Consider the following 26,129-nt stretch of genomic DNA (forward strand, 5'->3'; position numbering starts at 1 on the left):
CACAAAGCAGGCTTGTACCATCAAGCCAGCCATAACACACAGCAACAATTCTTCCCACTAAGAATGTGCCTTCAGGATTCATTTAACTCTGAGGCATTTTGGTGTTACATTTATCTGGGAAAAATAAGACCTTTGACCTACCTGTCAGGTTTGACTCAGGTTGAGTCTCCAAGTCCCCACCCACTGGAGTCATTCACTTAAAAGCGGAAATGGGGAATGAGTTAAACACACAGCAGCAAGCCGTCAGCACTGTACTATCAGTTTGTATTTGGCACTGGGGTTTGGAGTCTCTGCTGGGTGATACAGCCAGGCCTCTCGATTAGGATGGGCAACAATTTCTCTTGTATCCCAAGGAAGGGGGGAAAAAGATCGAGCGATAGATGGTATGTAGACCTAAAATGTGTTAATCAGTGTTAACAACACCAGACTATTTAACTTCAGCTAACTTTTAACTGGCAGAGCACTAAGATGGTTCCTGTAAAACTTGTAAATCACAAGAAAACTCGCAACTAGACACTGTTAACAGACTAAATGTTTTAATGTTCTTTAAACCCATTGTTTGATAGGAAAGCTTTCTTAAACAGTGGTGGGTGATCGTTAATACAGATTGAAGTTTCAAAATGTAGCAAATTTTGAACTGCTTAGCTTTTAACTCCTTTTAATAGTAAAGGAACATAAAGATTCAAAACTGGCATTCATTGTTAGAAGTAAAACTTGGTGAAAAGGTAATTCAAAATAACAGTAGAACGTGCAAAATTATAGATGAATGGGAGTGAGTGACAAGGCTGTAACTCAATCACAGCTCCAGATAAACCTTAACAGCACAGCTTGAGTGACTGATAAATGAACCTTTGTATTAGACCAATTCTTGTTAGACTGAACCACAACCATGAAGCTTAATGTCCTCTCGCGGCGCACTCATTAATTTGCTGTGTGCACATTTATTTTAAATGGTCTAACGAATGTGTGAAAATAATAAGCACCGGATTTGATCAAATCTGTTAACCAGTGCACTGCATAAAGAAATTAAACTGTTATGCCACTGAGCCACTTTGTTTTTTCATCATTTCCTATTCTGGTTGGTTTGTGAAAACTTCGCTCAGAGGTTCAGTCTTTTTAGGTGTATTGTTCCTTCTGTAGAATGTTGTAGGAGGAATGGGGCTATAATGGGGGAGCTTCTCTGATGTGTGATTTCAAAGCAATTTGTGCATATTCAAATATAATGCAATTTATTTTAATATAGTCAGTTTTTGTTTATTGTAGAATAGAGCTATGTGCAGAATCCCATTGCCCATTTTAATTCTTGGTCACAGTAATCTTGTTCACATATGTGACAGGAGGAATGTCACTACAATCCAACTACAAACTGTCTGACGAAATGTAATGTTCCTCAAAGGCTTAGGAGAACCTTACTCATGAGTCAAGTGTGGCACTAACAGTGAGTGAATGTCAAATATGGGCATTCAAATATTATCTCCACCTGCACTTAGAATCATAGCATTTTGCAGCACAGAAGGAGGCTATTCAGCCCATTACACTCTGTTGGCTCTTTGAAAGAATAGTTCACTTCATCTCCTGGCCTTTCACCATAAACTTCAACATTTTTATTTTTAAAATGTTTACGCACATTCCTTCTAAAAGCTATTATGGATTCTGCTTCCATCACTGTTTGTGTCAGGACATGTTGTCTCCCAACAACCCTCTCAGTTAAAAACAGAATGTCCCGATATCTTTCCCTTCATTCTCTTGGTGATGATCTTAAATTTCTGTTCTACTTACCAGGGAAAGGAGATTTTCCCTACTTGGCCAATCAAAACACCTCAAAATTGGTGTCAATAAAGACTGTTCTTTTTGTTTTGACATTTCTTTGCCATTTATGTGGTGAGTTTGTTAGAAACTGTGCATTGTCTGTTGGCTGCAGATTGCTGTGTGAAATGGTTTTGCTGGGCTCGCTGTTGTTTCCATTGGCATCATTGCCCTTAATTGGCCTCCAGAAAGGTCACGGGATGGGACCTTGCTGCCTCCTTCCATATTGTAATTTCTATTATTTCCCAAAACGATATGGGAAAAGGCAGGGGACTAGGATGAAAGGAAGAAGATCCAGCGCAGGCAGTGACCTCCTTCTGTGCTGTAAATGCCATGCCATGATGCAGATGGGCCCTCGCAGGCAGCCAATCATGGGGTCTATGAGGGAAATAGAAAGATGCCACATTGATGCACCAAAGGGATACCCTTTGGATCTGGCATGTTTCCTGTTTTGTACTCATGCTAACTCTCTCAACAAGGTTAGCAAACAGAGGAAGATATACTTTACCTTTGGAACAGAAGTTACTCTGCAGTCAAGTGTCTATTCACCAGCGCAAATGTCCCTCACCTTGCTAAGTGCAAAATATACACAAATTCCTTTGTTAAAATCGCAAAGGAATTGTCAGTCAAAAGCGTTACTTAATATCACACAGCACAAGGTCAGCCTCATGCTTCCTAACACTGAAGAGTACTTGTGTGCTGAAATGTATACACAGTAATCCCTCAAAAACAAATGTACTTTGATTACAGTCTCTCTATCAAGGAACAAGTACCACAAGAGATTTATGCCAAGTTGCAGAACAAGCCAGCAACCGATCGGAATCAAGATTACCTCAGGTTGCAGGTACAAACACGTTCAGTGAAGGTAAGATACCATTTGTACAAATGTTAAAAATCGTGATATGCAAGTTGAAAATATTTGTGACCATATCAGAGGTACGGGTGTATAACAATACAGAATACAAGGGTGCCAGCTTCCTTGTTGTGTTACAGTGGCCTCTCTTAGTTCATTAACACTGTGCTTTCAGTAAAAAAAAAGACTGCATTTGTATAGCACCTTTTATGACCTCAGGACATCCCAAAGTGTTTTACAGCCATGAAGTACTTTGTGAAGTGCAGTCACTGTTGTCATGTGGGAGATGCGACAGCTTGAGCCTTAACCAGGATTTGAGTTCATAATCTAGGCTAGTACTTTAGCGCAGTACTGAAGGAGTGCTGCACTGTCGTTGGTGCTGTCCTTGGGGATAGACCTTAAACTAAGGCCCTGTCTGATTGTCAAGCGGAATTAGAAGATCCCATGTCACTATTGGAAGAAGAGCAGGGTGGGGTTTTGATAGAGTAAATTGGGAGAATCTGCTTCCACTGGCAGCCAGGTCAGTAAATAGTGGACATTTAAGGAAATTGGCAGAAAAAACAGAGGGAAGATGAAGAGATTTTTTTTAACACAGCGAGCTGTTATGATCTGGATCGCATTGCCTGAAATGGTGGTGAAAACAGATTCAATCGTAACTTTCAAAATGGAGTTGGACAAATAGAAGGGAAATAACTGCAGGGCTATGGGGAAAGAGCAGGGGAGTGGGACTAATTGGATAGTTCTTTCAAAGAGCCAGGACAGGCACGATGGGCCGAATGGTCTACTTCTCTGCTCTATGATTCTGATTCGGTGGGTGTCCAGGCCAATGCACATCCCTCAAAAACTTCTGGCTAAAAGCAGATTAACTAGTCATTCATGTCATTACTATTTTTGACCCAGAATGACTGCTGCATCTGTCTATACTCATGGCGATACTACACTCTAATATAATTCATTGCAAGAAGTGCTTTGAGACATTTCAATAAAAGCTGTGCAAATGCACCTTTTTTCCACCATTTATGTATAAATGTAAGTATTAAGTGTGATACTTGGTAACATAATACACCCTCAACCTTCTTATTGAAAACAAGCCAGTGAGAAGGTGACATCAGACTGCTCCTGAGGCTATGCCTGCTGTATGATGTACAGCTACGCTGAGGTACAAGTTGATGGCTCATCCTTAATGAGTTCACCTTGTTCATATTGCTGTGACAGTGAAACCACTGTTTGTTCTTGGTGTAAAAACTCAGGTTTTACCAAGCAATAAATTGTGTAATTTCCCGAGCTATTGCAGTAGCAATTATGCCCCTTATTCTCTGTAAGAATTCCAATCCTATGCTGCTTCCTCCCAGCCCCAGGCTGCATCTGTACATGTACCACCAGTCTAAACTTTTAAAAAAATTCATTCATGGGATGTGGGCGTCGCTGGCCAGGCCAGCATTTATTGCCTATCCGTAATTGTCCTAACTGAGTGGCTTGTTAGGCCATTTCAGAGGGCATGTAAGAGTCAACCACACTGCTGTGGGTCTGGAGTCACATGTAGGCCAGACCAGGTAAGGACAGCAGATTCCCTTCCCTAAAGGACATTAGTGAACCAGATGGGTTTTTACAACAATCGACAATGGTTGCATGGCCATCATTAGACTAGCTTTTTAACTCCAGATTTATTAATTGAATTCAAATTCCACCTTCTGCTGTGGTGGGATTTGAACCCATGTTCCCAGAGCAATACCCTGGGTCTCTGGGTTACTAGTCCAGTGACAATACCACTACGCCACTGCCTCCTAAATACAGCAAGTCAGCAATGATGCTGATAGTCTCATGCTTCCTCCTGGGAACTGAGGCACCGGCAGTGCTGGGTGACTTTCCTCGCCTCATTGCTGAGCTCTCGTCAGCCATTTTCTGGATCTTCGAATGTGTGAGACAATCATTTATGATTTCTCAATCGATAATTTTTGTTCATATTACTGAAGAGAAAACAGAAGGATCGATTTTCCAACTGAGCCCTCACAACAGGTGCATAACACCTGGAGTGGGAGATGCTCTCTGCTCAGTATCTTTCACAACATAAATGCATTTACAACAAATGTGTTTATGATTTCACGCTGAAATCTGCATAAATAACAATAGCTTGCATTTATATAGCACCTTTAACATGGCAAAGCATCCCAAGGTGTTTCACAGGAACATTATCAAACAAAATTTGGAGTTGAGTAACATAATGAGATATTAGGACAGATGACCAAAAGCTTGATTAAAGAGATAGGTATTAAGGAGCGTAATGGAAGAGAGAGAGGTAGAGAGTTTTAGGGAGGGCGTTCCAGAGTTTAGGTCCTTGATGCCTGAAGACACAGCCACCAATGGTGGAGTGAAGGAAGTGGGGAATGGATAAGAGGTCAGAGTTAGAAGAATGCAGTTTACAGAGGCTGTAGGTTTGGAGGAGGTTACAGAGATAGGGAGGGGTGGGCTCATTTGAACACAAGGGTAATCCTTGTGGAATTGAGGTGTTGCTGGACCAGGAGCCAGTATAGATCAGCGAGCACAGGAGTGATGGATGATTGCGACTTGGTGCTAGTTGGGATACGGCTGCCGGGTTTTGGATGAGCTCAAATTTAGGAAGGGTGGAAGATGCAAGGCCAGCCTCAGGAGTATGGGAACTGTCCAGTCTGGAGGTAACAGAAGAATGGATCAGGATTTCAGCAAGGATTCTCTTTCAACGGGAGCGTAGATTGGAGCATTAGGTGCTGAGGTCAATGAATCTGGCTTGAGACAGTCCTGATTTTATGGAAATGAAAATTAGGAGCACCTACCAATTGGACCTGTTGATCTGCACCCAGTTCTCCTCAACATCAAGCAAGAGCCCATGCCAAGTGTGGAGTCTTGGAAAATTTATCTCCTAACATCCTCAAGGAGTGCCTTGCCTACAAAATTAATTTTAGATTTAACAAAAATAAAAGGAATAGCTTACATTTTTATAGCACCTTTCACACCATCAGGGCATCCCAACGTTTTTTACAGCCTATTAGATACTGTTTGAAGTGTTACATAAAACATGGGGCAGCCAATGTGTGCACAGCAAGCTCCCACAAACAGCAATGTGATAAGTATGGAATAAATATTGCCCAGCACACCAGGAAGAACTCACTGCTCCTCTACAAACTAGTACCATACACTTTAGTATACTTATAGTACCAGACTGAAAAACCAGCATGTGCTTACTTCAAACTGGCATAGAACTTGAACCCACAACCTTCTATCTTAGAGGGGTGAGTGCTACTCACTGAGCTACAGTGACTCACATTTTAGTTTAGTTTAGAGATAGTTTAGGGATGATGGTATCCTTACTGTGTAATAAAATAATTTGACATATCAGTGGTTTTTATTGTGTAGTCGTGGAGAAGACATGTTAATTCAGGATTTGACTGATAGGGTATGGAGGCATGCTTGAGCTATAGACGGTTATGGTATACAATGCCTTTTTACCGGCTTGGACCAAGTTTTCCATCATCCTGCCGCGGTGATGTACTGACAGAGCCCGACCACATCAAGGGCACCAAATAAATGCCAATTAATGTTGAGGGATATTGCAAGGCTTCCTTATTCTTGTGCAACTGCAGACTGTCAGCTGCAGTATTAACATCGTGGAGAATTAGGATTGGTTTAGGAAAACTCCACAAAGGGAAATAAGGGAGGAAACAAAATACGTTTTAAAATAAATATTCATTAGAATCATGCACAGCATCTCCAAACACTTGAAAAGCAATGCCCAGATGTACACAGCATGTAAGTCATCTGTAAAGAGAAAGGACAAGTTATAACATTGCTGATTATGCACCCTGTCAAAATGGTTCAGTTAGAGCTGTTAACCTCGCTCTTCCTCTCTCTCTCAAGTGCTGTTTTCTCTGGGGTTCATTTTTTGCCTGTCTTTCAGCCACGGCTCAGTGGTAGCACTCTTGCCTCTGAGTTAACAGGTTATGGGATCAAGTCCCCTAAGTACATAATCTAGGCTGATGCTCCAGTGCAGTAATGAGGAAGCACTGCATCATCAGACATACCATCTTTTGGATGAGATGTTAAACTGAGAGCTCCATCAGGCTTACATAAAAGATCCCATTTTGGAAAAGAGCAGGGGTGTTTTCCCTAATGTCCTGTAACCCTCAATCAACATCAATAAATGCAGATTATTTGGTTACTTATCATATTGCAGTGTGTGGGAGCTTGCTGTGCACAAATTGGCTGGCCCATTTCCTATATTACAACAGAGGCTACACTTCAAAAGGTGGTTGGCTGCAATGTGCTTTGGGATATCCTGAAGGCATGTAAGGCTCTATAGAACTGCAATTTCTTTCTTTTAGTCCAAAGTCCCAGCGTTTGCCGTTATCTGTTTTAACTTGTGCAATAAATGGGCCTCCCTTTGCAAACTTGCTGCCAATCCATAGTCGGAGAGAGTCTGTCCAAGTTTCCAAGTTCTGTGGAACTGGGCCTGAAACACACTTGGCCTCAGCAGTGATTCTGCTTGCCCAGAACAGATGCAGCAGTAATTACACTTGGGTGGGGCCCGTATGGATTTGGAGCTGAATAGTCTTGCCTAACAGTCTGTGCTCTGTTCCCAAGCATTCCTGCCACGCCAGAACAGCCTTTTATTCCAAAGTTTCACAGCCGGTGCACATTCCTCCTCTGCCCAGGATAGCCAAGAGGGTTTCTTTTTTATTAACTAAAAAAAATGAATAGCATATTTTTGTTAACTATCTTGAAGAGAGCAGCATGAAACATTTTTTTGGGAGGAAATTGTGTTGTGCGGTAGCAGCAACAAATGCTTTTGGCTGTTGGGATGAAATTCCTGCATGTATTGCTTTAACTAATAAGGCGTTAATCCTTTTATTAGGGTTTAAAATAGCAGACAAACGAGTTTCACCAATCATACTCATATCTTAGTTACCATGATTTATATCTAAAGACATGCCTTAATCATAGGGGAAGGTGTCAACAGGAGTTTTTGATTCACAGAGGTCAAGGTTTATCGAAAAGAATGTGGGTGACACCAATGGCAGGCCCAGTGAGTGCCATTCTGGCCACGAAACACTGCTTTCAGAATCACTCGATCCCAGGAGAGTCAACTGTAATTCTTTGGGAAAATGTGTGAACTCATTGTTAACGTGTCTCTCCTCAATGTTAAACTATAACTTAAAATCCTTCATGAAGGTAAATATGTGGGTTGAATCCAAACTAGAGTTAACGCATTATCAATGGTTTAGTTGGTAAATGTGCCACCCAGTGTAGTACCGAGGCTTATGGAACATCATGGCACCAGCTTGGAGCACCCTGGACTATAGAGGTGGAGTGAGGGAGGGGTAGAGGTGGGGGAGTTAACCAGTGTCACCATTCCTGGTGCCATTCAATAATCCCCCCTGGAAAGTGCGTGTGGACATCAGGTGAGCACAGGCCTTATTCTACATCCTTCGTTTAGATTTGACTATGTTGACTTGGCTGTTTCCCATTTCTTGGCCAGATTAGGAGACTGGCTGGCTGTCAGGTGGGCAAACCTTCATCATCAGACCGGAGCTGGAAAGCAGAGAGGTGGGAGGGAGGGATCAGAAAGGCCGGGGGGGGCAGGGGGAGGGTGGTGGAGAAATCAGAGGCCATATGGGGCAGTGGGGGTGAGATCAGAATGGCTGGGGGTTGGGGGATTGGGAGAGGGAAACTGGAGGCCAGAAGTTGGGGAGATCGGAGGCTATTCAGGTGGGTGGGGACTGGGACTTAGGAGGGGCGGAAGATCAGAAAGACCGGATAGGGGAATCTGAAAGGCTGGGGGCATGTTGTGGTTCGGGGTGGGGTGAGGTATCTCCGATCACGAATGGTTTGAGGGCGGGGGTTCGGAAGATCACAGGTGTGGTTTCCAGGTCGGCTTGGAAGGGCAGGGGGATGGGGAAGCATTCCCACTCGTCCTGGCTCACAAGCTTTGCTGGAATGGCACTTACCTTCTGGATCCAGCTGTCCTCGCCTCCTGTTAGCTGTTGGGTTTCCTGAGGCCTAGAAAGCCCGGTCAGCCAGGGGTAAAACTAAAATGAAGAAAAAATGAGAGATTCGCAGCCTCATTAAAATATTTAAATGTGCCACCCACCTCCTAGGAACAGGTTAGTTGCCCATTCCCCAGACAGCCTCTGTTAAAACTGGAAGTGCGCAGGTTCGAGGCAGGTTGTGTTCGGGTTTGAGATTTTTAACATTTTAACATCCCACCTGACCCAAACCCGCCAGTGTTTGGGGTTAAAATTTCCCTCAATGTGTCTTTAATATGTGATTAATCCCCATTGCTTACTGCACGGTATATCATGACTATTTTATATTTCAATTAGGAAGCAAAGCAAAACGATGAAGCGGATCTCAAAAACAGACTGCTCTACAAGCCTATCATGGAATGGGACCAAAGTGGGATGAAGCTGGAAGATCTAGGGAAAATAATTCATTGTTCCAGGGTGAAAATCAGCCGTGAGCCCTGCAAGGTAAGGAACTACTCGGAGATCAGACATTTCTCACAGGACTGATTTCACCAAGGTACAAATCTGCCAAGAGGCCTTTACTGGGAGTGCCCATTGAGAAATCAGGAGGGGGATGGGGTATGGGGACCAGCAGATCAAACCATTTTCCTACTGTCCTCACTGAGGTGAGCAGAAAGGGACAATCAGACTGAGGCACACAATCCCAGCCTTGTTACTTTATCAGTTTAACTTAGTGGATAGAATTCTTTTCTGACTCAGAAGATAGTGGTTTCAAGCCCCACTCCAGGATTTCGGAGCATACGAATTGCTCGATGAAAAAACAACCAAGGTCCGTTTAGTTCATCTTCTGCCATCCTGATAGCCCCATGATACAACAATAATGGAGTTGTTGATTAATCACAGAGATTAATCTCTATCAATTAGTCAACAACAGGCCCAGACATGAGGTGAGGAAAACCCCCAGTGTTGGGAGAGCTTTGGGAACCATTGGTCCAAAGTCACCTTTTCCTCCCAGGTACTCGACACTTACCCCATTATATCTCAAATTATTCACCTACCAGATCCCAAAATGTTAGTTTTGGATTTGAATGGGCAGTTAGACTGCGACTTCAATGCAACACTGAGGACCTGTTCCGACGGCTTAATTGGATGTTAAAAAACTTCCTGGGTACAAAATGGCTTGCTGCATTTACTCGTATAACCACATAATATAATGTGTTCTTTGTGAAGTGTTTTTGGATGTTTTTGAGATACGTCACAAGGTTTAGATTTTCAAAACCATTGGTCTTATTTGTAAAGGTCAACAACAACTTGCCTTTACATAGCAAGCATAGCAAGATCAACAGGCTTCAGGGCTAATGGGTGACTGGAACTTGGTACAAGTTAGGATGAGTTCAAGTTTATGAATGGTGAAAGATGAGAGGTCAGCCATTGGAATAGATAAGTCTAGAGGTAACAAAAGCTGGCAATCCATCTCCAACTGCACGCAGGCAGAACTCTATTCAGTCATCCAGGAATCCAGTGATGTATTTAAACCGTATCCCAGGTGGTGTGCAGTGGGCAAGGTGCAGATTGAAAAAGGCCTGTATGTATATATAATTTCTTCCCAATCGAAACTTGGCTGCTGGCCAAACTTTCCGCCCTCGCCTTCCTCCCTGTGGTATCTGGCAATAAATAGAGAGTAGAATCAGATGAAAACAGAAATATCCCAACGTGTTGGCAATCACTTGCCGTCTTGCTGTGGCAAAATAAATATTTGCAGCCAGTAGCAAGACCAGGAACAAGCTCCTGGCGTGGGCCTGGAATTCATCCGTTAGCAAAACATAGCAGGTGAATAATCCAATAACAAAATTGTGAGAATAGGTAGGTTTGGAACATGTAATTTTTAAGTGTGAAATTTTGTTAGGCTGTTAATTCCAGAGAAACACCATCTCTAGATTTCTCTTAAAAGGGCCATCTAACCATAATCTGCTGTGTCTGACCATGTGCATTCATATTTTCTCACTGCTTATGTTCTGATATAACCCTTATTTGTGCCCTTCTGAACTGTTTGTAAAGAAATCTGTGTCTCTTGTAGGATATAAATGACAGATGTTTGGCGCTTTTCCAAAACCACCTGCTTATTCTCTCTGATGATTTCCATGGCTTGACTTACCAGGTAATTCTAAATTAAATTCACCATCCTGCAAAGCTAGAGCAAGGACCCGTCCAATGGGCATTGAGTAATGTCCTGATATTTTCGTTGCACAGGATTAAAAAAATAGATAAATTATTTCTCATTGGGATTCAATTTCTGTGCATCCATTGAATCAGCTACTGTTCCAAAAGATAAGAAGGTACAGCAGAGGCAGAGTCCTCATTGTGGTCCAATCAACCAATCCCAAAGTTCAAAAAATACCATTACCCCTCAGTCACTCCCTATTCCAAATCCTTCTTTGGGATGTGTAAATTTCCAATATGTGTTCCAAAATGGAAATAAATCTCTGCTATCCCCCAGTCTACCATAGTCTGTCTGGGCAACCTGTCCTGTAGGCCCAACATCCTGACCTTGACATTGTCCTGTGTTACTTTAATGAATGAATGGGTTAATGTAAAATAGTGGACAAAGGAATTTCAAACAATTGTGCTAACCAATATAGCACAGTGCTGTTTCATGGTGGAAGGGCCTTTAATTATGAATTGGGTAAGTCACAAGCACAGTAATAGCATTGCATGTAATCCCATCTTCTACTTTGTGTCTAGGGCATGCTACCCTTAGCAGGGATTACAGTACATAGCATGGAAAACACCAAAAGCAGATCAGAGCAGAGCCACGCATTTCAAATTACAGGTATGTAGCAAATAGTTTAGGTACTAAATGATCCAATTAAAATGTCATTTCTGTTTAATTATCTTTTACAACCAAAATTCCTTTAATATTGAAGTGTAGCTCCATTCATTGAGGATTGCAATGATCATGACATTGATGTGACAAGTTTTTATTTAATGAGCAATTGGATTCTTTACCAGTGCTGTCCTTAATTTTTGCTTTCTGAATGTCTGTTTTCTGAGCATTTATGTTTTTCATGTTTCATCCTTCTTCTCTTCCTTCCTGTTCCCTTATCCTCTCTCCTTCCTCTCTCCTCTCACCTTCTCCACCTCCTCTTTCCTTTCCCCTCCACCTCTTCACCATTTCACCCTTCCCTTCCCCTCTTTGTTTTCCCCTCTCCTCTCCTTCCCCCACCTCTCCCCTTTCCTCACCCATTTCACCCTCCCCTCTTACCTCCCCTTTTCCTCCCCTCTGCCCTTCCCTTCTCCCCTTCCCATACCTGTCTCCTTTCCCCATTTCCCCTCCCCTCCCACTTCTCCCTCCTTTCTCCTCCTGTCCCGCTCCTTCCACTCTCTCCCCAGGCAAAGCAGCAGTGACATACAGGACTGTCCGCTAGTCCAGTGTTGACCTCATTTCCTCCCTTTCAGCACACCACAGGTCACGAGGTAGAAGTGGGCTTCATGATGGAACCATGGCTGAACACAGACCTTAAATTTAAACCAAACAGTTATGACCTGTGTAGGAGTTATGAGATGATTTGCTTCTAGTGAGACAAGTATGCATCTCTGACTGGCAAACATGTTCCCTGCAAAGTATCGAGTGCAAGAACTGTTAAACTGCTGAAGATTTTGAGGAATTTTGTTTAAATGTAAACGTTTTAAAATTCTACCTCATAACTTTTTGGAAAGCATGCACCAACTTCACGTTATTCAGAAAAACACTACCCATTTATAGCAGAATCAGACATTGTTTAGATAACATTTTTCTAAAAAAATCATTTCAATCTAATTTATTGACTAAATCTTTAAGTTTCTAAAACTTTAAATCAGATTGTAAAAATTGCTCAATTTTAGCACATAAAGTGAGTATTAAAGGACCAATTTACAATGACCAATGGAACCAACTTCCATTTTTGCGATATGGGATTTTAGGAATCACATTCCACAATTCGCCATGATAAACACAAATCTGTCGCCTTGGCCATCAGGGTTATATTGGAGATGTGAAAAGTAATTAAAAAGTTATGAGGATTAAAAATTATATGAAGAATTAATCACGGCTTAAAATTTTGCAAGTTTCCAGGGTAGTCTGATGTTAGTGATTTTCCCATTTGTTGTTAACTGGGTTCACTGCTATCAGTAGCTCTGATGTACTGTGAAGAGGCTATTTTGTTTAATGCAAAATCAACTGGAAAAAAAATGAGAAAATTAAGTCTTTGTCTTTTAACAGGATAACTATAGTTTGCTTGAGCCAAACAGCCTGCTTTAGTTCTGTGATATCTTTGTCAGAAATTCACTTGCACAATATACCCTAATTGTGTCATAGTTGGTAATCAAGTAGAGCTTATTAGTCAAAATACTCTCCCTGATTATGTCAAAATGATTACTCCTTCAGTGAGTTTCTCATGATGTACTGAGTACACCGAGTGTACACCCAGCCAATCATCAGAGGTTAAAGGGAGATTTAATTGAGGCATATAAAATTATGAGGAGCCTGGATAGAACAGATAGGAAGGACTATTTCCATTAGTAGAGAGGTTAATAACCAGAGGGCATAGATTTAAAGTCATTGGTTGAAGGATTAGAGGGGAGTTGAGGAGGAATGTTTTCACCCAGAGGGTGGTGGGTGTCTGAAATTCGCTGCCTGAAAGAGTTGTGAGAGGCAGAAACCCTCATCACATTTATAAAAAGATATACGCTTGAGGTTCCGTAACCTACAACAGCACAGAAGGTGGCCATTTGGCTGGCATGGACACGATGGGCTGAATGGCCTCCTGTGCTGTAAATCTTTCTATGCTTCTATGTTTCTGGGTAAATATGCTAATTTTAAAGGCAAGATACTTGGAAGTAATGGACGGCACAGTGGCGCAGTGGCTAGCACCGCAGCCTCACAGCTCTGGCGACCCAGGTTCGGTTTTGGGTACTGCCTGTATGGAGTTTGTAAGTTCTCCCTGTGACCGCGTGGGTTTCCTCCGGGTGCTCCGGTTTCCTCCCACATGCCAAAGACTTGCAGGTTGATAGGTAAATTGGCCATTGTAAAAATTGCCCCTGGTGTAGGTAGGTGGTAGGAGAATTGAGGGAAGGTGGGGATGTGAGAGGGAATATGGGATTAATGTAGGATTAGTATAATTGGTGTGGTTGATGGTCGGCGTGGACTCAGTGGGCCAAACGGCCTGTTTCGGTGCTGTATCTCTCTATGACTCTAATTTGGACAATGGTTGTAAACCACTTGAGCTCTGCCCTTCCCGTTTACAGAGTTGTTTGAGCTCCTCAATGAGATTTGTGTCTTGTAATCTACATTGTAATCTACCTTGGGATCCATTAAACTGTAGATCATATACTTTTAGCTGTTCAATAATTTACCAGCAAACTTGTCAGTATACCAGTATTTAACTCTTTGTTGATTGCAGACACACTGCAAAATAGGGTGAGATTGCAAAACCTTTGCTTATTCAAAGAATATACCATAAATTAAAGGACAAGTTATCCAGCAGGCATGGGTCTCAAAACAGCACCGTGAGTGCACAATTCACACCTATAGAGAAGGAGTCTGTTCGGCCCATTGTATCTGTGCCAGCTCTCTGCTGATAGTAAAAGGTTCAAAATTCAGTTTCCGGGTAATCCAACCTTTAAAGCTTGGCTATGAATGAGACTGCAGTTATACTGCATCCAGTGTGTAACTCAAGCAATGTGGAAATACCTCCTGGAGATGGTTTTACATCTCTTGCTTTAACTGACTCCAAAGTTTCCTTTCCAAAACTGCTTTAGATCAATGCAAAAGTGATAGTATGAATGGCCCATCAAAAATCTTGTACAATTCTACACCTTTCTCTGGAAGGTAGGCAACATAATGCTGTCCAAGAAAAGGGCCGCAAATAGCAATAACAGCAATATGCATTCATGTAGCACCTTGAATATAGTAAAAATTCCCAAGGTGTTGCACAGGAGAGTTACCAGACAAAAGTTGACACTGAGACACGTAGGGAGATATGAGGACAAAAAACCTTAGTCAAAGAGAGGTAGGTTTTAAGGAATGTCATAAAGGAGGAGAGAGAGGGAGAGGCAGAGAAGTTTAGGGAAGGATTTCCAGAGTTAAGGCTTGGCTGCTTATGGTGGAGAAATGAAACTCAGGGATGCACAAGAGGCCAGAATGGGAGGAGTGCAGTGATCTTGGAGAGCTTCAGAGGTTACAGAGTTTGGCAAGTGACATGCATGTAAACTTGCAAACTTTTGCTCCTTCTGTCTGCAGGTCCACTGTTACATCCCTTTACAGTTTATTGTTCGACAGAGGAGGAGGTGAAGAAGTGGCTTTATTCTATCGACAAGCAAAGACAAGCGAGCAGCAAGACTGCAGATACACCTCAAGCACAATTACGCAGAGAACTCAATGTAAGTTTACTTACAGCGGCCTTTTTACAAACATCTGAACTATATTTTCTTCTGGGGGTTATGTTAATTGAAAATGTGGATGTGAGTAAAAAGGAGAAGGCGCTGCGATGGATTTTTCTTCCACTGCTATCCATTAATCTGATTGCTCCCTTGCTATAATGTGTTAAACAGAGATGAGCTTGGACTGAGTCTCTCTCTTCCTCAGCAAGCTGCAGATGGAGATGACGCGATCCGTTGCTTTGCTGATCTACACACTGCTCAGGAAGGTTTGCCAGGGGCTCAGGGAAGCAGGCAGCCTCAGTCATTCAGCGAAGCAGCAGCCTTCACCTCTCCCTCACACTCTCTCAGCTACGAGCTGAAGATTGAGAGAGTTTCAGTTCGAGGCTGGACATTGGGGCTCTCGTAACAGGCTCTTGACAGCAGAGTAAGGATATTAGTTTTGGCATGCCACCATTCCATCCAGGAACCTTGTTATGGATAAGTGTTGATAATATTTTACTTATGACACCAATATTTTATAGCAGATCCTACTCCAATTCTTAATTCAGTTGCAAAAGTTCAAACTAAACTGGGGCTTGCAGGAAAAAGGTGTTCATGTGCTAGTTTGTATGAAGGGGTCAAGTGGAATGTAAGCTACACCCTGAGGTAAGGCATCTCTTTACGTTGGGAAATCCGAGCCCTTCCAGAACTATAGCTTCCTTTTCAGAAAGACTGTTCCCTACGGGCAATGTGACCTTATCGCTATACTTTTGAGGAGCCCTGAAGCACAAGTACTGGGCCTTTGCAGCTAGGATTACAGAACATTCCATCAGTTGTCCTCATTAAATGACTAGTTAGCTATTTGAGAAGAGCAAAAAGAGCTCTATCATAAATGCTTCTTCATTGGATAATCTTTCATTGTCGCTATTGAACTTGGGATTCATGGAACTGTGATGAAGTGTATGCACTGGCCGTTTATGTAGATTTCGATACAATTAATACTTTGCTGTTACTGCTCCTAAAGCAACAAACATGCTGGGATGCATCAATATATCTTTTCACCCCCGACCTTTCTTACATGGTGCAATACCTTTAGTAAAACATTTAACAAATAAAAATCCATCACTATTCCCTTTTTAGGCTGCTTTGAAGATTATTAATGCAATAAAGAATGTAGGTGAAAACAAGCATAACCATAGACTAAATAAAGTGCCTTACTGCAATTAATTCATTTGTGGGTGAATGCATTAGCAATTTTTTGCACAGCAAGATCACAAACAGCAATGGTGGAGTGATGAATGCAGCTTCCTACTCTTCAAATAGTATCATGAGATCTTTTAACATGTGCCTATACAGACAGAAGGGCTCGTAGTTTAACATCTCACTTAGAGGACGGAATCTCTGATAATGCAGCACCCCTTCAGTTTTGTCATCCTAAATTATATCCTTAAGTTCTGGAGTGGTAGGTGAACCCACAACCTTTTGATTTTGAATATTAGCAACTGAGCAAGTTGACATGGGCTAGCTGCCCCTTTCTTCTCTATAGTAACCCTGTAATCCTTACATTAAACCTTAAGAAGGGCATATTAGGCAGGCTTCCTATGTGACTTAACTCATTCCTAAATGTTAACGGAACATTTAATCAGTTACACATTAACTCTGAAGTTTATACTATCTACAAACTGGTACCAGAATTTGACTGATGCCAAAGACTGGCAAATAATGTTACAGCTGATTTGTTTATCCATGTTGCATGTTATCTCAACTATTGTTCACCTTGGTTCATTGTGTTATTTGAAACATTCAGTGCAAAAGTAATTCCTTCCTATCTGGCCATTGTTTTCTCTAGAGCTGAGTCTCTTATTTTCTACCTTGTTTATATATTTTATCTATATTTTTACTGCCCTGAAGACCCATCTCTGTCAGGGTGGTAGTAACTGCTGTCAATACCCCTGCAGGGAGAATGGAAAATTTCCTGCTGCAGATCACTATGCAGGACATACACCTAAACGCAACGGCAGCAATGCCCACTTTGATCAAATAGCTTGCTGAGGCTGACAGTCTGGACTCGCATGTGAAGAGTGCCCATTTGGTTGAGGTAATGGAGGCTGTCCTGTGGAACAACTAAAAAAAAATACCCAGAGGGGGAAATCCTAATGAGCTGGCGCTCCCTACGCAGACCTTTGACTGATAAGAGTGCATATTGGAAATCTGGGCACAGCGGCCACTATGTTTGATTCGCAGCCCACACAATTTTGCATCTGTTATGTAAAGAAAATAGTACAGATGGAAAATTGGACACACTGGCCAAGTTGCCAACAGTTGCCCCCATCAAACAAAGCCATAACCCCTGAGGCACTAAAATATTAATATTTACCCAACATTCTGAGCATTTTGTTTCCAGAGGGTAGGATTTTGCGATCATACAAGGGAGTTTTGGACTTGTGATCATAGTGACTGAAGAGATACCAAGCATTATATCAAAGTCAATAATTGTGCATCAGTTAACCACCATTTTTATTTTGTACAGCACAACTCCCTGGGACAACAGACTAAAAATGTGGATTTGAGGACATTAATTCTGAACCAACCAATCCATGGAGGTGAAAGGACTCGCATCAATTCGTTGGGCGACGTCATCTGGATTTCAGAGGCAAAGTTACAGCATTTACCACATCAGGTACCGAGACCCAAATTAACAATATCATCACGAGGTAGGGTTGTCAACTCTAGACATATTCCTGGAGGTTTCATCACATGATCTCCAACCACCCCACCCGATCAAAGAGCTTCCTCAATAATTCCTGGAGACTCCAGGACAATTCCGGAGGGTTGGCAATCCATCTTCTTCTTGCTGTGGGGCACAGTGGACTGACCTTGAAACTGGGACTAGGAACATTTGCTTTAATCAGCCTTTGTACTTTGACACAGCGTGACTGTTTATTCAATCTTTGTTAGCTCGACTGCCTTGATAACCAATTGCAAAGACAGTCATTTATTCAACAGGACAGTCTTCCAATAAACATCACCAATATACACAGCAAGGGATGTACACTAATACTAGACAGCCTTTTCCTATTAACACATTAACATTCCTGAATAGTATACAAAAAATTTTATAATAATGGCATAATAATGGGTAAGAAATATAAGATTTGCTGAAGTTTTTGTCTGGTAATCTCCCCCTCTACAATCCTCTGATATCTCTGCACTCCTCCAATTCTGGCCTCCAGCATATCCCTGATTTTTATTGCTCCACCATTGGTGGTTGTGCCTTCAGCTTCCTAGGCATGATGCTTCAGAATTCATTCCCTAAATCTCTTCATACCTCTACCTCTCTCCCTGCTTTAAGACACTCCTTAAAACCTACTTCTCACCTGTCTTAACATCTCCTTAGGTGGCTCAAGTGTCAAATTTTGTTTGATAGCCCTGTGAAGTGACTTGGGACATTAGAGGCACTATATAAATGCATGTTGCTGTTTGTTGTTGTTTGACATAAGGATAAGCACAATGTCCTTGCACCTCTGGAATCTTGATTCACAATCAAATACAGGCTTGTTGGCTGAAGGTTTAGTTAGCATCTGATGTCTTATCTCAAATGGGCTCAAGCACCTTCAGCCCAATTAGGTCACAAGACAAAAGTGCCCATTTGGCGACATCAATTGGCATTAAGTTGTGAATATCTCTCCAAATGTTGCAGGATAATCAGAGAATGAAACAGGAAGATGTCACCCTTATGCAATAGAGTGTGCTCTTCTGAAGCTGAGGCAGACTAGAGAAACTAGCATGTATTATACCCATCTGGGAGTGTTTGATGCAGACACTGGGTGCCTGAAATACAAATGTATTCCATTTCTTAAATAAGAACACACCTATTTTTCAACAACAGGGGTTATAGATGAGAGGCAGGTAAATGGTGTTGAGGAACAGACGGGCATGATGTAATTGAATGGTGGAACAGGCCCGAGGGGCTGAATGGCCTGCTCCTGTTATTATGTTCCTAATGAAGTTGTTTTGTGTGCAACTATCCTTCCAGGACCAACATGATCGTCTTTTGATTCTGTTCCCAACGACGCTTCTCATTCTGTCTCAAGAAGACCATACTTTACATTACAAGGTAAATGTTGCTCACAAGAAGTACAATTCTGTCCTGAGGGTTTCTGTTATGCCGACTGTTTAAGAGGTTTTCCAATGGTCTCTAAATATCAGCAGTTAAAAACTCTGGAACTCCTTACTTCCCTAAGTCTTCCCTTCCTCCTAAATCTTTTAAAATCCAAGTATGGTGTCAATTAATTCCTGCTTACTCCGTCTTCCCTTTTCTTCTTTTAACCTTGACGATGTCCTGTACCTTGAGCCTGGTCCCTTCACCTCGGTATCTCAAAAATATATAATAGGGAATCACACAATGAGTTGAGTTGAAAATGACAAGGTACCTAAAAGATTTGAACAATGCAAATGAGTATAAATGAGCAGACACAGTGCCAACTGTTTAATTTATTTGTCCTTTTCTGTGTTTGCTAACAGGGTGAGCTTCCACTTAATGCTATAACAATATTTGAACAGGATGAACCTGGCAGAGATTCAAATACACTCCTGATAGAAGGTGAGTGCAGATCAAATGTCCATCACAATAACAAATTGCATTTGTATAGCACCTTTAATGTAGCAGAATGTTCCAAGGCGCTTCACAGAAGTGTCAGCAAATAACATTTGACACCTAGCCACGCAAGGTGATATTAGCTCAGATGATCACAAGCTTGGTCAAAGGGCAAGGTTTAAGGAGTGTCTTAAAGGAGGAGAGGGAGGTAGAGGGGTGGACAGGTTTAGGGAAGGGATTCCAGAGCTAAGGGCCTAGGCAGCTGAAGGCACGGCCTCTAATGGTGGAGTGAAGGAAAATCGGGGGTGCACCTAGGTATCTAAAAATATATAACAGGAAATCACAGAACTGGAGGAGGCCAGATATCTCAGAAGGTTGTGGGACTGGAGGAAGTTACAGAAATAGGAAGGGGAGAGAGAGCGCGGAGGGATTTGAAAGCAAGGGTGAGAATTCAGCACAAAGCAGATTCCAATTATTGGTTTGTAAATGATGTAAAAATCAGAGCATGTGTCTTGTGTAGACATGGGGTGGGAGTGCGAAGGCCATGTGGTGGTGTTGGAATGTTCAGGAGTTGAAGGCATTGAGATTTGTAAGAAGGGATGAGAAGACCAAAGGCTGTTACTGTAATAGGAGAAGGTGGAGACAGCATCAGGGTAGATTTGCTAACCTTGGTTTATACCTATTATTCTATATTTCTTTGGTTCTACCCCACCTATATAATTTCCTAAGGGAAAGTGCTGCATAAATATTCTCTAATTCCCAATCAATAAATCTCCTCAATACTGATCCATCCCTTAAGCTATTGAAACCTGGCTGGCTTCACAGATCACATCTCCCATCCATTTTTCATCCTTTGTCCATAGGAACAGAGGCCAACATGTCCCATAGGGTATTTGACAGTCCTAGTTTATAACGTCAGCTGAACCCATCAATCAGCTAACAGCCCTGTAACACACTCCCTGGTATTGAATGTTCTTTAGATCACCACAGAATAAGTAATTCTTCCATGTTCACTGTTTCTAATACTGCTTTATATTCCAGGTAAAATGATCAACCAAATCGTGGTGTCCTCTCAGAATAGAGTAGCTCACCAGAACTTAATGCATCACCTGAGTTCTGCAGGGGTCACAGTTCAAAAAGCCTCCAAGATCAACACAGGGTGTGATTACAAACAGTGCAGAGATCAGGTAGATACAATTTACAATATATACAAATGACTTCAAGATCCAACAGTGGGAAAGTCTGCAAAATATCATAGCAGTTTTGTAAAATAAATTAGAGACTTCCTTATATCCTTTTGTGAACTTACATAATGTATATGAGTTCCTTTATTTTCACATTTTCTGACATTCTTGTAACTCACGTTCTTATGCCAGAATGTATTAATTACTTGCTTGTAACTTTGCTCCATTGCTATCTGAGAATGTTGAGGCATTTGGATGAAATTCCTTTCACTATTATTTTAACAGACACATTAACCCCTTTGCAATAACTGGGTTAACCCTTCAGCTAAATAGACAAACAAACATTATGGGCATGCATTAATCACATGTCCACCACTGTTCCCAACTTGCCATTTCAGAGCTGTTGCTTTCCATTAGCAACAATTGGAACTTGCTCATTATCTCATGAAAAAGGAGAAAGAAGCAAAATGAAACTTATACACACTCTACTTCATTCAAAGTCATTTTGTCCAATTTTGTGTTGAGTTCCATCCTTGCATTGCATGATTCAACTTATTGGATAATTCAATCTTTTCTGTGCACAGAATTGACTTAAAATGATCAGGAGCAGACTGTATATATTACATGAAATAGTGGAGTCAATTACAGCTGGGACTGGACATTAGTTGTGGTTCCAAAGGCAGTTTCTGATTGTACATGTGCCTGTAATATACCCAAACCGTTGACAATTTTTTGTTTCTCAATGACTAAAACATTCATTAATTATAGCTTGCAGACAAACACAAGCCGTCACTAGAATCACACAGGCGAGGCAACAGCCCGACGACAGTGTATGGAGTATTCACATTTCCCGAGAAACCAGTAGAAATGATTTCTGTGTCGGAAGACCTGCCCGCACCAATTACTGAGAATGCGATGGACCAACTTGTCTCTCCTGATTATGCTGAACCCTATACTCCTCCCCGATTGTGGTTCTCAGCAGCAGCCAAGCCTTTAAAGCTTACTTCGGTAAGTGTTGTTTTATTGTAAAAATATTCCGACAATATTCTACAATTCTGCATTAACATTGCTAAGTTTAAAAAAAAATTAAAGGCATTATTAATAAGAAAGGAGAATGAGAGTTATATAACACTTTAGTATGCTTCTGACGAGATAAAGTGTTTCCAGTACAATGAATTAGTTTGAAGTTTATTTTGTGGGCAAGCATGGCAGTCAACTTGCACATAGCAAGATCTGTGAGCAACAGTGAAACCGATGACCAGTTAATTGGCTTTGATAGTGTTGGTTGAAGGAGGAGCATTGGCCAAGATATTGGGAGAACTCGCTGCTCTTCTTCAGATAATGTCATGGGATGTTTCATGTCTATCCGAATTACAGGTCTGAGCAGATCTGGCCTTGGTTAAGCATCTCACCCAAGGGGTGGGATCTCCAATGATGTGGAGATAAGAAAATGCTTCCTGACTCAAAAATTAAAGCATTTGTAATAATAATGCCAACCAGGATTTAGAGATAAGGACATTAAGGAATTGCAAAGCACAATTGAATGATAGGCTGCAAGAGTTCTGGTACTATCAGGGTGAGCTTGACATATTGGTCAAAAGGCCTTCCCTGACCCTTGACCTGTCTTACATGTGCCTGCTATCAGCTAAACTCCTCTAATGTAACAAGACCTGTCATACGTTAAAGTTAAATATATGATATGAAGATTCCGTCGTACACAGTACTCTTGCGTTGCATTGCATTTGCTTAATGATTAGTGTAGTTAATTGTTCTAAAAGAGGATGTAATGTCAAGCATGATGTGTGTACTGTTGGATGTTAAAGAGCCTGTTATATGACTGGCCTCCATTCATTTCAGTCTGCATACAAGCACAATTCTTCGCCTTTGCCAGTCCGCGGAAGCAGTACGAGATTAGCAGAGCGTAATATCCTTGCCTTGTCCGAGCCTCCACCCTTGTCTGCAGAAAACTTGCCTGTTACTGAAAATTGCTTGTCACCCGGCTATGCGGAACCCTTTGCAGCTTCAAAAATGCAGCCAGTGCCTTCTAGGAGCACATTCTCTCATAAAGATGTAAGTATGGGTCTAATTCCAACCTAAAAATATTTTGTTGATGGAATACATAGAATTACATAGAGTCAACAGCACAGAAAAAGGCCATTTGGCCCAACTGGTCTATACTAGCATCAACGCTCCATAAGAGCCTGCTTCATCTGACCCTAACAGCATATACTTCTATTCTTTTCTCACTCATGTATATATTTAACTTCCCCTTAAATGCATCTAGCCATTTGCCTCAACTACTCCAAGCGACAGTGAAACCCCTATTCGCTACCCCATGAGCCACCTTCCCGATTATCCACCAGAATTTTTGAGGTTGAAGCCTTGTGTGAGACATCCCTTCATTGCATTTCTTCTTATTTGTACTGCACTAGTCTTCATTCTCCTGATTAGGGCACTGCTGTAATAAAAATGTAAGACAAAATTTGGGAAGTCTCAATTCTCTGCCTATATAGACTATCCCCAGGAAGGGGGTGGGGGGGGGAAAATCCCTTCAAATTCAACAATAATGGAGCTTCCAATGTATATAAGAGAAGTTCTTACATTTGATTTTAATGGCATTAAGACTTTTTATTGGCCAGTCTAAACTAATTTCTCATCTATCAGCTTTAGTGTATTAATTGGACTGTTGATAGTTCCTCAATCCTTTCCCTCTCTGCTTCTCAATTTATACTGTCGCCCACTGTTGATGTAAACCAATTCATTTCTAAAAATACTCCTTGATGTTTTTAAAAGAAGTTGAATTTCCTGCTCCAACAGAGTCCTGGCGTTTAGGCTCCATTGCCTCTGATGGACAGGAGACTCTTTCACCATTCATTTCACACTAGCCTGAGAGTAAATACCCGATACCTTCCTTCCTATTTAAACATTATATCACATTACCACTAATAATATTCACTTCATTAGCAACCTAATCATTGAGGGATTGGCATAAAATGTTCAAAATTGTGTATATGATAAAGTTTACCGTGATTGTTACAACTTTGGATATGTTGTTAATTGTTTATTCTTTCCTTTATCGCTTCCCTCCTACCTTGCATCATTGTGTTCCCTTTTAATTTTCAATGGCAGTCATACCCACCCATGCTTCTTAATGTGGGTGAAACTGCTCTATCAGTAATACAGAGTGGTTTCCCCAACACTAAGGCTGATGAATAAGCAAATAAGCAAGGCCACTATATTCCATTGCACCATTGGCAGATACTCCTTCAGCTATGCATCCCCTTGCCACCTCCTCCCTGCCTATAGAAACCTCTTTGATGCACTTCTCTTTGCTTGAGCTCTCCCGTCATTCTGATTCTTCTCCCCTTGTCCCCGTCACTCTCCATCGCACTGTTGAACGCTCTGCAGCTTCTCTTTGTACATGACCAATATGCTAGAAAAGCAACTAGCGAATGGACTAACATGTTGTGATTTTTCTATACCTCCCACCAGCCATACACATAAAAACCTACATACAGAATGCCACCGTCCCAATCTGAGGCAATGCAATTGGATGTGATAGATCTGGGTTGTGGGAAGTTTTTCATATTTGATAAACCTGGAGAGGAACGACTCTTTTATACAACTGAATTGTCTTTGTTACTGTGCTTTGTACTTGGTCTTAAGCACCTTGAGGTTTGTTGAGTTGCACTGAAATATTTTAACTTTCTTTAGTCGAATGAGCTGACCCAAATATTTCTTTCACCTATTTCAGATGGCCAACAGTCAAGGTCCTTCAATAAAACACCAACAGAGAATCATTAGGACATCAGAGTGCAATATCTCCAGGTTATCGCCTGCTTCATCGCAGCTTGGCAGCACTACATTCAACTATTGTTCACCTAGTGATGAACGTTTGAACATCCTTCTGTCTCCAACGTATGCTGTACCTTATATTCCTTTTAGGTTACGACCAGCCCCTCCTGCAAAGCCTGGTTGGCTTCGAGAGGTAAGCAATATTTCCCCAGTAGAAGAATAGAGCTGGGTCAAAAATATAAAGCTTAGCACTTGAAGATAAGACTAATAAAACATCAAACAGCTGAGTGTATTATTAAATATATGAATCTTAGCAAAGTCCTATAGTATTGAAACTGGCTGTTATATTATAGATTGAAATTGTGTTGTGCATTATTAGTGACAAGCACATTAATATGCTTATATTAAATCCCACAGTTAATTTGAGCTAAATGGTTTAAAACCTTTCTTAAAATAGAAAATCTGAATGTGTGAACATATTTATCACTTACATATTCCCCAGGGCAATACCCAATGTTGGCTCAGTTGGGAGCACTTTTGCTGCTGAGGCAGGAGGTTATGGGTCAACCCCCACTCCAGAGACGAGTGTGTATAATCCAGGCTGAGACATCACTGCATCCCTGAGAGAGATAAGGGCACTGTCAGGCTTAGCTGTGATGCTTACTGCAGTTGAACAGCCTGCGGACACTCACTGTCTAAACTTGCACACAAAGACAATCAAGAGCTTCTGCTGGTAGCCAAGGAGTTGCAGGGGTCTCAGCTTCTTTCGAGAGATTATGAAGGAGAATTGGAAAAAAAAACAAAGTTGCTTGCAAAATCCTGACATGGCAATGTTTTCATTTGAGCTGTGCCAAAGGGTGAAAAAAAACACTGGAATTTTCACTCTTTGCAATGGCGCCAACGGACATTGTTGCATGAGATGGAGAGAATTCAAAAAGCGGAACAGGACCATTATTGTTTACATTCTTTACCAGACAGGACTCAAATTCATCAGCTGATTCTTGTGATAACAGTGAGAGATCTTTTTTGATATAAACACAGTTAAGTTATGACACAGTTTGCAAAATCCTGGTAAAATGTGGAAGATAAATAATGTCATTGCCTTTCAGTCTGTTGCCAGACACAATTCTTCACCGTTACCAGACAGTGTGAGTGATCTGAAAGTACCACTTCGAAAGACCCTTGCCTTGTCACAGCCACCAGTCAAATCCAACTGCGGATTCAGAAAGGATTCCTGCTCAGTGACAGCTGGACACTTGGATGGTCCTGTGTCACCAGAATATGCAACTGTCAAGAAGCAGTTAGCCCCATCTACAGTCAGACTTTCTGCTGCAGGCGTAAGTACAGTTCAAATGTATATGTATTTATTGTAATAAAAACAGAAAATGGTGCAAATACTCAGCAGATCTGGCAGCATTATGGAGAGAGAAACAGAGTTAACATTTCGGGTCTGTGTTCTGATGAAAGGTCACTGACCTGAAACGTTAACTTTCTTTCTCTCT

The 26,129-nt window shown here is 41.5% G+C and overlaps 1 protein-coding gene across 1 annotated transcript in view; it reads left to right on the forward strand.

The window, feature by feature from the left end:
• Positions 1–312: 312 nt before the first annotated feature.
• Positions 313–26,129, forward strand: part of plekhn1 (pleckstrin homology domain containing, family N member 1) — a 36,709-nt gene continuing 10,892 nt past the window's right edge. The window contains exons 1-14 of the mRNA XM_068016755.1: positions 313–383; positions 2,557–2,671; positions 9,013–9,159; positions 10,733–10,813; positions 11,398–11,485; positions 14,933–15,072; positions 17,582–17,731; positions 19,088–19,168; positions 19,576–19,654; positions 20,690–20,835; positions 21,601–21,840; positions 22,690–22,902; positions 24,587–24,820; positions 25,737–25,964. Of these exons, the coding sequence (XP_067872856.1) occupies positions 325–383; positions 2,557–2,671; positions 9,013–9,159; positions 10,733–10,813; positions 11,398–11,485; positions 14,933–15,072; positions 17,582–17,731; positions 19,088–19,168; positions 19,576–19,654; positions 20,690–20,835; positions 21,601–21,840; positions 22,690–22,902; positions 24,587–24,820; positions 25,737–25,964 (2,001 nt within the window). The 5' untranslated portion in view covers positions 313–324. The remainder of the gene's footprint in view (positions 384–2,556; positions 2,672–9,012; positions 9,160–10,732; positions 10,814–11,397; positions 11,486–14,932; positions 15,073–17,581; positions 17,732–19,087; positions 19,169–19,575; positions 19,655–20,689; positions 20,836–21,600; positions 21,841–22,689; positions 22,903–24,586; positions 24,821–25,736; positions 25,965–26,129) is intronic.

Source organism: Heterodontus francisci, chromosome 37 (assembly GCF_036365525.1).
Source record: "Heterodontus francisci isolate sHetFra1 chromosome 37, sHetFra1.hap1, whole genome shotgun sequence".
NCBI lineage: Eukaryota > Metazoa > Chordata > Chondrichthyes > Heterodontiformes > Heterodontidae > Heterodontus > Heterodontus francisci.